This window comes from Hemitrygon akajei, chromosome 7, assembly GCF_048418815.1.
Source record: "Hemitrygon akajei chromosome 7, sHemAka1.3, whole genome shotgun sequence".
Lineage (NCBI taxonomy): Eukaryota > Metazoa > Chordata > Chondrichthyes > Myliobatiformes > Dasyatidae > Hemitrygon > Hemitrygon akajei.
The window spans coordinates 178,439,196-178,454,916 of NC_133130.1; the positions used below are offsets into that span (position 1 = coordinate 178,439,196).

At 37.8% G+C, this 15,721-nt stretch overlaps 1 protein-coding gene across 2 annotated transcripts in view; it reads left to right on the top strand.

Moving 5' to 3' along the window:
* Window positions 1-564: 564 nt before the first annotated feature.
* Window positions 565-15,721, top strand: part of med27 (mediator complex subunit 27) — a 288,145-nt gene continuing 272,988 nt past the window's right edge. For both annotated transcript variants that reach the window (XM_073052716.1, XM_073052717.1), the window contains exons 1-2: window positions 565-786; window positions 6,653-6,797. In XM_073052716.1, coding sequence (XP_072908817.1) covers window positions 584-786; window positions 6,653-6,797 — 348 coding nt within the window. In that variant the 5' untranslated portion in view covers window positions 565-583. The remainder of the gene's footprint in view (window positions 787-6,652; window positions 6,798-15,721) is intronic.

Consider the following 15,721-nt stretch of genomic DNA (forward strand, 5'->3'; position numbering starts at 1 on the left):
CAGCTGCGAAAGCCAGGTCATTGGCTGTATTTGAGTCAGAGATTGATAGGTTCTTGATTGGACACGGCATCAAAAGTTACGGGAAGAAGGCAAGGTAATGAGGAAGGAAAAAAAGGATTGGCCATGATTGAATGGCAGAGCAGACTCGATGGGTCAAATGGCTTAATTCTGCTCCTGTGTCTTATGATCTTACCGTGTACTTCTTCCTTCCCTTCCCTCATCTTTTCACTCTGACCTCATTTTTTCCAGTCCTGATGAGGGGTCTCGGCCCGAAACGTCAACTGTTTACTCTTTGCTGCCTGGCCCGCTGAATTCCTCCAGTGTGTATCTTTATCCCTGTTTATTCTCGCCTCAAAACTTCCAACCAATGCAGGGATATTTGTCAACCCGCCACGTAACAGTGATGTTTGTGATAGCCTAACAGTAAATCGTAATTTGATTTCGGTGTTGTACTCTTTAGAACACGCGGGAGCAGTGCGCACATTGCATTCTGGGAATTGTAGTTCACTTCCCCACACGACACCGGTGTCTGAATTTTCGTCATCAATCTGCGCAGAAGCGGTCACGAGGCAGCGGTGGGAAGATGGCGGATTCTTTGAGTGTTGGAATTAATCTTGATGCTTTTGCTCATGCGATTAACGCCATTCAACAACTTCGCTCCAGTGTTACCCGCGTTTTTGATACTCTCAAGGATGGGATGAAGAACAAAGAGACGTTGGAAGGCAGAGAGAAAGCGTTCATCAGTGATTTTCAGGAGAACCTTCATGCTGTTAACAGGGATCTGAAGTAAGTTGAAGGGTTAGGAGTAGAAACGAGAGTTTCTCTGTGGCTTAGATTTATTACAGATAAATCGTTTGTATATTAGGAGTTTTAATAACTTCAATAGCGTATTTATTCAGGGTCTTTAAGTTAGCAAAATGCTCCAAGACGTTTAACAGTAAGCATATTTGAAACCAAGATATGTGGGGATATTTAGGATAACTCATTGGTAGACAGTTGTCTAAAAAGATGTTGGACGCAGAAGGTTTTCTCCGTTTTAAAAAGTAAATGGTTGCACACATTAATACTTACGATATATACCCTGACATAGACACAGTGAACTGAAATGGCTTCTGTATTGAATGGCTATGGCTCCAGAACAATATCCTCTACTTTTATAGGTCAGAGTAAAATTACTTCTGACTTGTCCATTGAAACTTCTGCCTTTGAGGAACTGAGTCACTAAATGTAGAATGTGCAAACCTCTGGACTGTGCGTGTTTGAAGGAAATCAGTGATGATCATGTTGACTGTCAGAAGTATTTCCAGACTTCCATAGTCTCAGATGAAGTACAAGTTATCTGTTCTCATTTGCTGTTTTTCCCTTTCATTTGTTTCTTGTCCTGTTTATCACTCTCATTCACTTAGCACGGGCATTGCTTTTGACATTTAATAATTTAAACTGCATTGGACACATTGGGCTGAATGGCACAATGATTCCTCTTGACTGTTTCTTCTCTGCATGGCTGCTACATGATCTGTTGAGTATTTCAAGCATATTTGCTTTTAATTTGTATTTCTAAAATCCAGAGTATTTTGATTTGGAAATAAGAACCTGGAATCAGTGTATGATTATATAAGTGCACATAGGTGTGGGCCAGGCAGATAATTACCGTTGTATTCTGACCAGCACGTGAATTTCTGTTGGGGCATGTTTTTTTTTTCTTTATTATGTTTCTATGTACTGCTGCTGATTTAATCAAGTGTTTTGAATTGATTATAGTAGCTGGCATAATATGGTAGTGGGTCATACTACTTGCAAAAAAAAGAAATGCACTTCTGAGTAGAGATCACACACTTGGTTCACGTGGATGTTTTGTACACTGGCAGCAAAGTGATGGAAATTTTTCAGCATCTCAAAGCTAGACTGAGCTTGTTTGCAGCTCAGGCTGCAGGATTAGATAGATAGATAGATACTTTATTCATCCCCATGGGGAAATTCAACTTTTTTTTCCAATGTCCCATACACTTGTTGTAGCAAAACTAATTACATACAATACTTAACTCAGTAAAAAATATGATATGCATCTAAATCACTATCTCAAAAAGCATTAATAATAGCTTTTAAAAAGTTCTTAAGTCCTGGCGGTTGAATTGTAAAGCCTAATGGCATTGGGGAGTATTGACCTCTTCATCCTGTCTGAGGAGCATTGCATCAATAGTAACCTGTCGCTGAAACTGCTTCTCTGTCTCTGGATGGTGCTATGTAGAGGATGTTCAGAGTTTTCCATAATTGACCGTAGCCTACTCAGCGCCCTTCGCTCAGCTACCGATGTTAAACTCTCCAGTACTTTGCCCACGACAGTGCCCGCCTTCCTTACCAGCTTATTAAGACGTGAGGCGTCCCTCTTCTTAATGCTTCCTCCCCAACACGCCACCACGAAGAAGAGGGCGCTCTCCACAACTGACCTATAGAATATCTTCAGCATCTCACTACAGACATTGAATGACGCCAACCTTCTAAGGAAGTACAGTCGACTCTGTGCCTTCCTGCACAAGGCATCTGTGTTGGCAGTCCAGTCTAGCTTCTCGTCTAACTGTACTCCCAGATACTTGTAGGTCTTAACCTGCTCCACACATTCTCCATTAATGATCACTGGCTCCATATGAGGCCTAGATCTCCTAAAGTCCACCACCATCTCCTTGGTCTTGGTGATATTGAGACGCAGGTAGTTTGAGTTGCACCATATCACAAAGTCCTGTATCAGTTTCCTATACTCCTCCTCCTGTCCATTCCTGACACACCCCACTATTAGAAGTGTACATGGTAAATTACTAAATTACTCTGTTTAACTGTTGTTTTAATCATTAATTATTTGTTATCTTACAGTGTGATTTTTAAGCTCTCTTTCAGTGTAACCATCAAATACGGCATAAAATTGGGACTGTAGGAACTTCTCAAATCCTAGTGGTAAAGTTCCGAGGGTGGGGACTAGGTTAAGGTTGCTGTTGTGAAGAATGAAAACACCTAGGAATGTTGTAGTAGATTTGATGCTTTACAATATGATTTGTCTTGAGGAAATATTTATTATGCCAAAAAACACTTCTGGAGTACCAGTGGTAACCAAAATGAGATGTTGAAATAGAAAATGTATTGGTGCAATGTTAACGGATGCTATCTTAATGATTTTCAAAGTTCAAAGTATATTTATTATCAACGTATGTATGTATTATACAACCTTGATGATAATGTCCTGATCATATTCTGGTTTGTCTTTGTTAGATTGACGGCTGATATAAACAACATTTTTGGACCCTATATTGGAGCTGTTCCTAATTTGGACAAGTTAAACTTTGTTTGTGAAGAATAAGGTGTAATTCTCTGGATTCAGTTCAGTCCTTTGTACGATTACTTAAGCAAAAGCATAAATTTATAATTTCTTGAACTCTGAACCTTGAAATTTTGCAACAGTGTGCTAATATTTGTAATCAAATGCCAAGCATCAATCAAGCAAAGTCACCCATAAAGATTTCTGGCAGTCTCTGGGAAGAACTATCATTTCGTATATTTTTTGCATTCAGCCATTAGTTTGACATGACCTGTGTGACTGATAGCAATGATGATAATAAGCTGCTAGGGTAGCATTATTAAATGGATAGAATGTCAAAGAAAAAAATTAAGAAATAATTAACTGTTAAACATTATATAGAGTCCAAAAGAAGAACTTGAACTTTAATTAAAATGAAAGATGAAATGTTATAAATTATCTGTGGTTCAGAGTATGTACAGTACTATGTAGAAGTCTTAGCGCGTGTGTGTATGTGTGCACGTGGACGTCCATTGCGAGCAGTGAGGACCACTGACATCCTTGAGTGGGTGTGTTTATACTTGTGTGTCCAGAGGTGACTGATGAGTCCAATCCGGGCTAGGAAATACCTCCCACACTTGGGGCAAGTATGTGAATGTTTTGTCATTGAGGTGCCTGCTGCTTGTTCTTTCCGCAGTTGTTGTTTCCTTTTTGCTTCTGCATTGCAATTCTTTTCAGCTCTGGTGCCATCCTTATGGAGAAGGCTGTGCCAGGATTCAAGGCTGAATGTTCCCAAGAAGTGTGATCCATCTCAGGGGCCTTGAGCGTGTCCTTAAATCATTTTCACTAACCACCACGGGAGCACTTCCCTCTGTGTGGTCAGCTCCCTGAAGAGCAACTGCTTGGAAATGCGATTGTCTGACATCCTGACGACATGTTCTGCCCATCCGACTTGATGTTTCGTCTATACTATGAGGATGGTGGGCATGTCTGCTGAAGACAGCATATCCATGTCAGGAATTCTGTCTTGTCAGTTGAGTTCCATGATCTTCCGTAGGCATGACAAGTGGAAGTGGTTCAGTCTACGCGCATGTCTCACTTACACGGTCCATGTTTCGCATGCATAGAGAAGGGCAGTAGACTTTCAGCTTGGTCTTCAGAGTTATTCCTCTTTGTCTCCAGACAGTGTCATGTAGTCTCCCAATATTGGCGCTAGCCTTGGCGATCCTCCAGCTGACCTCGTCGTCGATGTGAACTGCTCTTGAGTGGGTGCTGCCCAGGTACGTGAACTTGTCGACTGCCTGGAGCTGGTGGCTATTCACTGAGATGGGTTGATGGGGCTACTCGGTGCATGACTTCCTGTGTTGATGGTGAGACTGAAGTTTTCACGTGCAGTGGAAATACAGGATGGATGGCAAGCTGTTCAACCTGCTTAGATTTCAAGGCGTTACTAAGGTCAAAGAGACGGTGCTGAGAGAGTTCCTCTTTGTTGGATGATTGTACTCTCAACGCAAGCTCTGAGTCCAATGTGCAGGACATCATTGACAAAAAGAAAGTTTCTTGTACTATTTAGGCAGCATGTTCATTCTTCACTTTTATCCACAATTAGGACCTGTATGAGTTTATAAACATCCATTTACTTTGAAAGCCCCAAGTTGACGCTGTCGAGCACGTGGATGAGAATGCTTTCCAAGTTGCATAATAGTCATTCCACTTGTATCTATTAAATCAGGATGGATAAATGTGTGAAATGAGTTTCTACAGTTACTACTTGGGTTTTAATGCATTTTGATTTTATGCATTTGTTCAGCAAACCGCTAAATATTTTCACTATATCATTGCTCTTTGGCTTACATTGGTGATATTGGGAGCTTCTCTAAGCTTGGTGTAGAGGAAACAAAACCTACACCTTGCCTGCATACTCTTAGCTATCCTCAAGGCTGCTTGTGGATGACTACAGGACACAATGTGAAGCACGGTAACATTTCTCAGAATGTGAACTAAAATCCATTGAAATTGCTGCTGAATGTCATGATGCGTATTCAGGATATTTTCTAGGTTAGAAGAGCCAGTCTTTTGAAATAGAAGTTGTTACTTGGAATACATTTTATGATGCAGGAATGTTGTTACTGGGAGATTTTCTTATTAAGCAGATCTCCTGAATAAAACCGTGCTGCTGCCTGTTCCTCAGCAGCCCTATACTTGTTTTCCTTTTTCTTTTTCCAATTATTTTTGTCTTCTCTTTTGTACTTTATGTAATGAAGTTACTGGGGTGTGTCAGGAATGGACAGGAGGAGGAGTATAGGAAACTGATACAGGACTTTGTGATATGGTGCAACTCAAACTACCTGCGTCTCAATGTCACCAAGACCAAGGAGATGGTGGTGGACTTTAGGAGATCTAGGCCTCATATGGAGCCAGTGATCATTAATGGAGAATGTGTGGAGCAGGTTAAGACCTACAAGTATCTGGGAGTACAGTTGGACGAGAAGCTAGACTGGACTGCCAACACAGATGCCTTGTGCAGGAAGGCACAGAGTCGACTGTACTTCCTTAGAAGGTTGGCGTCATTCAATGTCTGTAGTGAGATGCTGAAGATGTTCTATAGGTCAGTTGTTGAGAGCGCCCTCTTCTTTGTGGTGGCGTGTTGGGGAGGAAGCATTAAGAAGAAGGACGCCTCACGTCTTAATAAGCTGATAAGGAAGGCGGGCTCTGTCGTGGGCAAAGTACTGGAGAGTTTAACATCGGTAGCTGAGCGAAGGGCGTTGAGGAGGCTACGGTCAATTATGGAAAACCTTGAACATCCTCTACATAGCACCATCCAGAGACAGAGAAGCAGTTTCAGCGACAGGTTACTGTCGATGCAATGCTCCTCAGACAGGATGAAGAGGTCAATACTCCCCAATGCCATTAGGCTTTACAATTCAACTGCCAGGACTTAAGAACTTTTTTTAAAGCTATTATTAATGCTTTTTGAGTTAGTGATTTAGATGCATATCATATTATTACTGAGTTAAGTATTGTATGTAATGAGTTTTTGCTACAACAAGTGTATGGGACATTGGAAAAAATGTTGAATTTCCCCATGGGGATGAATAAAGTATCTATCTATCTATCTATCTATCTCCTTTTTGACTTCTCACAGCTCCTCTTGTACGTATTTGTCCTTTTTTATCCCCATGTACTCATGACAAAAAAGATCCTGACTTTTGATGAATCCCTCATTTAAAGGATATTCATATCCATTTAATTGATTATAAGTTTTTATTTTTTGTTCTCTGCAAGTATTCATTTAATGAAAATGACCTGTGTAAATCTGTACTGTAGAGGTAGTGACCTATTATTGTTCTTGCTTTTGATTTTCAGTGAGTTGGAACGCTTGAGTAACTTGGTAGGGCGACCATCAGAGAGCCATCCTCTCCATAACAGTGGCTTATTGAGTCTCGATCCGGTTCAGGATAAAACTCCTCTCTACAGCCAACTTTTGCAGGCATACAAATGGTCTAACAAGGTAGGAACTTGATCAGTAATAACACAATCTGTTTTTCTCTGTCTCAATGTAGAATTGCCAGCCAGAATTGTAAGTCTTTTGACATCAGGGACCTATGTTTTGAATAACTTCTCCACCCCCCAAAAAAAGTTACAGTATTTCATTCTTTGTAGGCAACAAACCACTTCATTGTTTACAACTGGGTAAAAAAGGTCAAGCTTTCCTTTGAAAGAACATATTGATTTGAAGGCTCAGAAAATGCACTATTAGTGATAGAACACTTGGAACTTCAAGGAACTGAAGGACCTTGGTGTACATGTTTAAGGATCCTTGAAGACAGCAGAAAAAACAGGTTGATAAAGTGGATAAGAGAGTATGCAGAATATGCCTTTATTTACCAGGGCATAGCTATGATACTGTACAACGATATAAGAATAATTAGGTCACAGTTCTATAAAGGAAAGTAAGTGTTTAGTTCTAGTTACTGTGCTATAGAAAGGATCTGATTGTACTGTAGAGGGTGCAGGGGAGCTTCTCCAGGGTGTTGCCTGGGATAGATACGTAGGCCAACTGGCCTGTTTCTGTGCCATTTGATTGTATGACTCTTAACAAAAAGTAAGTCAAACATTGAAAATGCTTCCGGTGTTGCTGCATACAGTACATCTAACCAAGTAAATCAGAGTGCACCCTTCTTCCTCTGGATGATAGGAAAGATGAGAGTTGAACCAATGGAAACTGTAAAAAAAAATTTGTAGGTAGAGATCATAAAGAGATCACCTGATTTCATAACTGTGCTCTTTCTAGCAAAATAGTAGACTAATTTAGTCACTAATGATACTGATGTATTTCAGTGATTACAAACTTCATGGGTTATTAGTCTTCCAAACTAGAATTTATATTATGTGATGAAAGTGTATTGACAAATTTTGAAATAACTGGTGTGTCAAAGTAAATAATTCTATGGGGGTGCAATATTGTGTACAGTGAAGTAGTAAATATAATGGTAGTTTTCTTCAATGTATCACTAATTTTAAGTAAATTTCAGTATGTATTTTTCCCTGTCACCTAAAAGAAATGTAGATACCTCTCCTTTGAAGAAAACGTACCTGTTCTGGTTTAAAATATGGCATGACTATGGACAAAGTGGGAGAAAAAAATGGAAAGCTGGAGATAAACTTATTGCAATTCGTTTGTTACTGAAATATTGACATTGAAGCCTGCTAAATTGACTTTTCACTATTGTCAAAAACTCTTCTTAAAACCCAGTCAATTTCAGCGTAATTTCCCACACAATTATTTTTGTTCAAATCAATAGTACTTGCTATCGTAAATAGCTGTTGCATTATGCATATGAGCTTAAACTTTAGTCCTGATTTGTCCTAAATTCAATTTATTTTTGACCTTTGAAATTTCATGTTTGTATCTCACTGATGCAAACTTGAGGAGTATTTCCCAGTTGTTTACTGTGTATTTGAATCATTGCTACATTCTATAACAAAACTAATAGATCTCATAGTACTTTTTGTGTAGAGTTGATATGCATCTAATCTAGAAAGAATTAAAGTGATGTATTCTGTTATCGCATTTCCTAACTTACAGTGACTGATTAATTCAAGTTTTGTTTGCAAACTGTTTTGGGATTTTTGGGATGTTTGTGAAGATTGAGTTGGATTACTACCACATTTCAGTATGTTTATCAAATAGACAATCAATGATCCCAATTGTTTTCCTTTCTCTGAATTTCAAAATTCAGATGTGTTAAACAGTATTTCTAAATATTTGTTCGGATGTGTGGCATTGATGGGCCTAAGGGTGAATATATTGATTTGGTGACTATCAGGTGAATGTCTCACAAGCTTGGCAGCTAAAGCTTGAATTTATCCCAGTGTACAAGAGAATATTTTAAAAAATTTTTGGAGTTTTTAGAATGCAACAAAACAAAAAAACAATAAAAAAGAGGTTTATACAGTGCAAAGCAAACATATCAAAAGTACAGTTCATAACAATTAAGAAAAGCACCCATAGTAGAATCGTATAAAGTTAGTTACCACCCCACCCTCTCACTACCCAACTCTAAGCCAACCTTACGATATATAAAAAAGTTGATCAGAACTATATCACCACAGAGCTGTATTTATAAAAAGAAGGTATATTGCCTACTACCTAATCTAAGATGTTTACACAAAAAAAACATAAACCTTAACCGTAAGAAGCTAGAAGTAAGGGATTTGAATGCAAAAGAATAAAAGGGAGGGATGCACTAATCTAAATAGGAATTATGGAACTATTCAAGAAAAGGTCCTCACACCTTTTGGAACTTTATGTCCAAATTAAGAAATGAATAATGAATCTTTTCAAGGTCTAAGCGGGACGTAATATCTCTAAGCCACTGAGCATGAGTGGGTGGGGCAGCATCTCTCCACCTAAGAAGGACTTCATGTCTCACCAGAAGAGAGGTGAAAGACAATGTGTGACAGTTAGTCGGAGTTAAATGCATGTCAGCTTCTCCCGAAGTACCGAAAAGAGCAATCAGAAGGTTAGGTTCCAAATAGCAATTAAGTATGTGAGATAAAGTTTAAAAAAACATCTTTCCAGAATTTCTTCAAGCTAGGACAAGCCCAATACATATGAATAAGAGAGGACTCGCCCCCCTTTACACTTACCACAACAGGGACTAATATCAGGATAGAACCGCGACAATTTAGTTTTAGACATATGAGCCCTGTGTACCACCTTGAACTGTAAAAGGCAGTGTCGAGCACATAGTGAAGTTGAATTAACTGACTTGAGAATTGAATCCCAAACCTTGTTGGAGAAAGAAAAATATTAAATCATGCTTCCAGGTAGTTTTAATTTTGTCAAAGGGGGCTTGCTTCAACATCGTTAACTTATCTCGAATAGTAGAAATTAAACCTTTACCCAATGGATTCATACGAAGAAACATCCACAACGTTTTCCAATAAGTAGAGAAGCACAATTACTAGAATTTTCTAACCTCCCTTTTAAAGTAGTAAATAATCAATTTACTTACCTTGGCATTACAGTAACAAGAAATTATAAGTGTCTTTTTGGAGAAAATTTCACTTATCTTTTAAATCATACAAAGCAGAGTTTAGCACAGTGGTCACCCTTTTCCATGTCTTTGATAGGCTGAATTATTGTTAAAATGTATATCCTTCCTAAATTTTTATACTTATTTCAATCTTTACCAATTTTTATTTCTAAAGCTTTTTTTGATTCGTTGGATTCTATTATTTCATGCTATCTATGGAAGGGCAAATGTCCCAGTCTAAATAAAGCTCATCTTCAAAAATCTAAAAGGGTAGGTGGTATGGCCTTGCCCAATTTTCATTTATATTACTGGGCAGCCAATATACATTGTCTTATCTTTTGGTCTTACTTTTATAATCAGTCTGACTGCCCAATATGGATGGCAATGGAGTTGAACTCTAATAAGAATCTCTCCATCTCCACACTTTTTGGATCCGCACTTTCTTGCCATCTGCCTAAATCAATTGTTAATCTGGTTATCAGACACACTCTGAGAATATGGGCTCAGTTCAGAAAACATAATGGGCTTCACTGTTTCTCTCTCCAGTCTTATTCTAAATAATCATCTTTTTCAGCCTTCTATGCAGGATTTAGACTGGCACAGAAAGGGCATTAGGTGCTTTGAAGATCTTTTCATAGTTAAGCATTTTGCAATTTTTGAACAATTGTCTGTAAAGTTTGGCTTACCTAACACTCATTTCTTTAGATATCTCCAAATTAGACATTTTATCAACCCTTTAGTACCAAACTTTCCTGAGGTACAAGTGAATATTTAAGCTAGTAAAGAATTTTTAAAGGTTTATAACAATACCTGCTACTATATCCAACATTGCTTGGGTTATTATGGTGGCAATTATGTTTGCAGTTATTTCTATACTCCTTGTAAATGAAATAAAATTTAACTTAATTCATGAAATAATTATATATGTTTATAAGAGAAGGCAACATGGTGGCATAGTGTTTAGCGTAACACTATACAGTGCCAGCAACCTTGGTTCAATTCTGCCCCTGTCTGTAAGGAGTTTGTTTGTTTTCCCTGTGACTGTGTGGGTTTCATCCTAGTGCTCCAGTTTCCTCTCACATTCTAGACATACACGTTAGTAGGTTAATTGGGTACAAGGGTGCAATTAGGCAATGCGGGCTCATTAAGCTGGAAGGGTCTGTTACTGTGCTAAATCTCTAAATAAGTAAAATATTAGGAGGTTAAAATTATTTAGTTTTACTAAGGTTATCAATAAAACACACACACTAGAAATAAGTATATAAAATTATGTTTGTTATTTTCTTTAAGTAGATACCTATGTACAATGTGTAAATTTACTTCAGTGCTGAAGTCTTCATAATACACAATATTTCTATCATTTGAATCTGTTGTATAGATCATTTTATCTCTAGAGCAATCAGCATATAATTGACAATGGGAAAAGCACTGTTTCAGGATTAAGCCAAAGTTTGTAGTAAAAATCCTTGCACTTTGTTTATACTCAGCAAAACCTAGTTCAACAGGGAACTGAAGTCGCTTAATTTGAAAGGGTAGATCAGATGGTATAATTGGTATCCAAGGGACAGCACTACTAAGTCATTATTGGAACTTCAAATACACATTATAGTAATTTTTGAATCGACAATCTAGTGTCTTCGATCCATATTCCTACATGGCATGGCTGGAGCTCCTTTTTGTTCAAGAATACATGATGCCACAGCAGATGGTGATAGAGTTTAAAAATTCAACAAGAAAATCAATGTCTGTCACTTTGTCTATAGATTTGTATTGTATAGCTTGACTGGGAAGCTTTAAAAGGTCTTTATTCTTGGCCTGTGCTGTGTCAGTTCTTGATGCTGTATTGCACAATCATTCATAATTCAAATAATGTTGAGTGACACTAGGTTAAGCAGTTTGCACCACATCAGGAAGTGGCAACTTGACCCAAGTTTTTCACCCAAATAATCCTGGTTGAGTTTTGCTCTTTATATTTCCCAGTTTTCCTATTTGGGTAAACTAGAAGCAGACTCTTTCACAGATAGTAAACCACAAAGTACGCTGCAGATGCTGTGGTCAAATCAAGACGTACAAAAAAAGTTGGATGAACTCAGCAGGTTGGGATGCTGCCTGACCTGCTGAGTTCATCCAGCTTTTTTGTACGTCTTTCACAGATAGATTGTCTGTCAAATACACAGGCATGTTAACTTTCAAATATAGTCGTTCAACATTCTCCCAAATATATAATGCTTAATACAGTTTATCTGTTTAAATACCTTGCAGAGTGAGCGGTAGTGTTTGATGAAAATCTTCAGCAAGTAAAAGGAACACCTCCCACTAATTTATTATTGTGTTTGAAGTCTTGCAGTGTTTGCTCTAATGTTTTAATGGCTGTTTTGTCAGCCACTGTATTCTCATCCAAGCAAGTAAGTTCACAATCCTAGAATATTTTCCTTTCCATTTCCTCAACTGTTGTTAAATATTGGAATTTCCATGTATGTCAAATGTAAGGGGAGTTTGAAAGGCGAATGTCTAAAGTGATGAAGCAATGCCTAATGATGCCACTGTCAGGGCAATCACATTTTGTCTTTGAACTTTAGCCAAAAATATATATATAAAATGGGATTTTCCCATTCCATTTGAAGCATCCAAAAATATAATTGTAAACAACCTCTTCATATCTAATACAGTAAGACATTTCTTTAGCATTTCACTAAACTTGGTTCTTTCTCTTGGATACACTCATCTAACTACTTTAAATTACACTTGATCTTCTGCAGAAATTCAGTGCACAAATTTACCATTTTTGCTTGTGGTTAATATAGATCAAAAGTACACTCGCTTCAGTAAACCCACCCTAGGCATACTCTCTTCTTCCCTCTTCCATTGGGCAGAAGATTTAAAAAAAACCCTGAAAGCACGTGCTACTCGACTCAAGGAGAGTTTCTATCCAGCTGTTATAATGCTATTAAATTGTTCACTAGTATGGCAATTTGGACACGACCTTGAAATTTACCTCGTTGTTAGGGAATATTCTGAGGTTATGTGAATATAGCATAATTTATTCAAGCAAGAACCAGTCTTCAGTTTTTATTGTACATTGCAAGCAGTAAATTGAAGTTAAAAGCACCAGCTGGATCACAGTTTAAGAGATGTGGTTTTCAAAATTGTTACCATGAGAGATTTGTATCCGTATCAGCCAAATGTTAAGATAATGCGGTTGTGTTAATTGGCCTGTATTAATCCAAGCAACTATGGGCTTAAGTAATTTTCACATTGTAAACTACCTCAAGGAAGCTTGCAGACCAGACTGATACTATCACGTCAAATAGTTTCTTCCAGTAAAGGTAATTGAATGTTCAGAAGTGTATCCCACAATAGATATGCAATTTATTCCCATTGATCTTAAGGGTATATAAAGGTCGTGAACATTTAGTTTGTGAAACTACCATGAGTGTCTCCAGAAGAATGCCTGCCTGTTGTGATGAATAAAGACTTATATATCACCAGCTTCAGTGTCTCTGGTGATTTTGTTCAGTCACAACATTTGTTATGATCTTGCACCTCATTGTTTACCTCTGTAGTTCCCAAACATATTTAAATTTCTGTCCCCTTGGTTCCCTTACTGTATCCCCAGTGCCCCTCCCTTTCCAACCATTACATAAAAACTATAAAGATTATTGATTTACAATGCACAGTGAAAGAAATTAAGAACTTCAAATTCCAAGCAGTAACAAATAATTGAAACAAATATTCAAATCTATTTGAGGCTGCAAATAAAATTATTCAATTACAGTAAAAAAAAAAGAATTCAGCTATTTTAGACCATACACTTGTCGTCATTGCTTTTTAACCTTTCAATGAGATAGATGGGCTTGGTGTAGTGTGATATCAGCTTCTCAACATCAGGCTGAATGTCACTCAGAAGAGGTGTCAAATTCCCATATTCAGTAATTTTCAGTCTGTTTCATTGCTTTGAAGGAAGTTGGTTGACCGCATTGAAACTGCACTCCACTAAATATGATGTTGGAAAGGCAATAAAGAACATTTTGACCTTTTTCCAATGTGCAGGATAGTATTCAGAGATTTCTTTCTGCAACCAGCAGTCTTGATATGGTTTTATTTTGAACCTCTGCTTCAGCTCAAAAGTCATTTTGTAGCAAGATCAGTTCTTCTTCCATCTTTGCTGTTAATTCCTCATTACAATTGTTCAGGAACGGATTTATTACCCGGTGTGGAATTTGAATCAAGAGAAGATCCTGAAATCTCTTTGACATGTCTTTATGAAGCTTACCCAGGAGTGCACAGTATATTTGAAGAGCATCACCTGGAATTCTTTCTTTATCTTCTCATTAAGAGAGGCTCGGAAATTGGAAAAGGTCGTGACGACCAGCAGGGTTAACTTGGACAGAAATATGGAGATGACTGATTTGACTTTGATAACAGTCACATCATTTCCTTGCAATTGAAAACTGATTTCATTAAACTTTGTAAATGCCTAATATTCTTGAGTTGATTACTGAATGAAGCATTCAAGTCTTCATAAAATTTTATCAGTTTCAAAAAGCACATTAAAATGTCTCAGGCAGTTTCCTTTTGACAGCCATCCGATTTCTGTGTGCAGCAGCAAACGTTCAAACTGTTTGTCATTCTCAAAATAATTGAGAATTGTGAGCATGGCATTTCAGTGTTAGCAATGTTTAATGATTTATGCAGCCGATTGCATTGTTTTCTTTTGAAACAAGATGTTGTCTGCGAATTCCACACAGAATGGCAAATATGTTAGGTACAGCTTATTTCAAGAAAGTAATAACCCCACAGTGGTGTTCTGCCATTGGTGGTGCTCCATATGTTGCACAAGCAAGAATGTTGGTGAGTGGAATGACTTCCTCTTTGCAATGTTGTTCAACAACCCGAAATATTGACTCCCCCTGTATCTCTGTTTCTACTCCTCATGCAAATAATAACTCTTGAACCATGCTTTCATTTTTTGTTAAGTGAACATAATGAAGAAGCAAAGATTAGTTAGTTGGCAAATTTCACTCCTCCAACGCAGAGCAAATTCTGTTATCCTAAGTATGTTGACAATGTGTTTTCCACATTCCTAGACATTTTATGTGTTTGCCTTTGAACAGAGGTGCCGCTGAGTGGAATTGCTTTAATAATTTGGTGTGTTGACTTACTTAAAACCATACTCAGAACCTCCCTTACTGCTGGCAAAATCAGTTCTCCTATTGTATGGGGCTTTCCAGATTTAGCAATGAGCAATGAAATGGTGTATGAAGCATGCAAGCCATCACTGTTTTGTTGTGAAATGCTAGTAAGCATATTTTGAAGTGTATTTTGTTTCTGAAAGTTTTCATGAAGTGACTGAGACTGAAAATAAGCCAAGTTCTTGTTTGCTTTATCAGAGTGTATTCTCTTCAAATGATAAAGGAGCTTGCACGGTTTCATTGCCTCATTTGGAAAAAAAAATCCACATAACAGATACTTTGGCTGTTGTTGTTTGCTTGGTGCTGTTATAAATCCATATTTCAAATACTCTACACTATACTGTCTGCACTTTTTCCATTTAGTCTGCATCTGCCATTTTCGTTATGGATTAACAACCACTGTCAGTCGTCTGTTGTTCAAGTCCAACCTGAAATGCTGTGATCTATAAAAAGGAAAGTTATGACATCATCATAGCTCAGGCAAAACCTGACTCTCTGCCTGAAGGTACTTAAGGTGGAGCAGTGATATCTTGGTTGGGCCATGGTTAAGAGCATTTGAAAGGTCAGTTTCTGAATTTTACCCCATTGAACGTCATACCCTAATTTACAGGAATTGTGTGACTGCATGATTAGAGTATGGGAATCATATGAACTTGCACTACTACAGTAGTGAACTGCAATAGTATGTGGTCTGGGCCCGG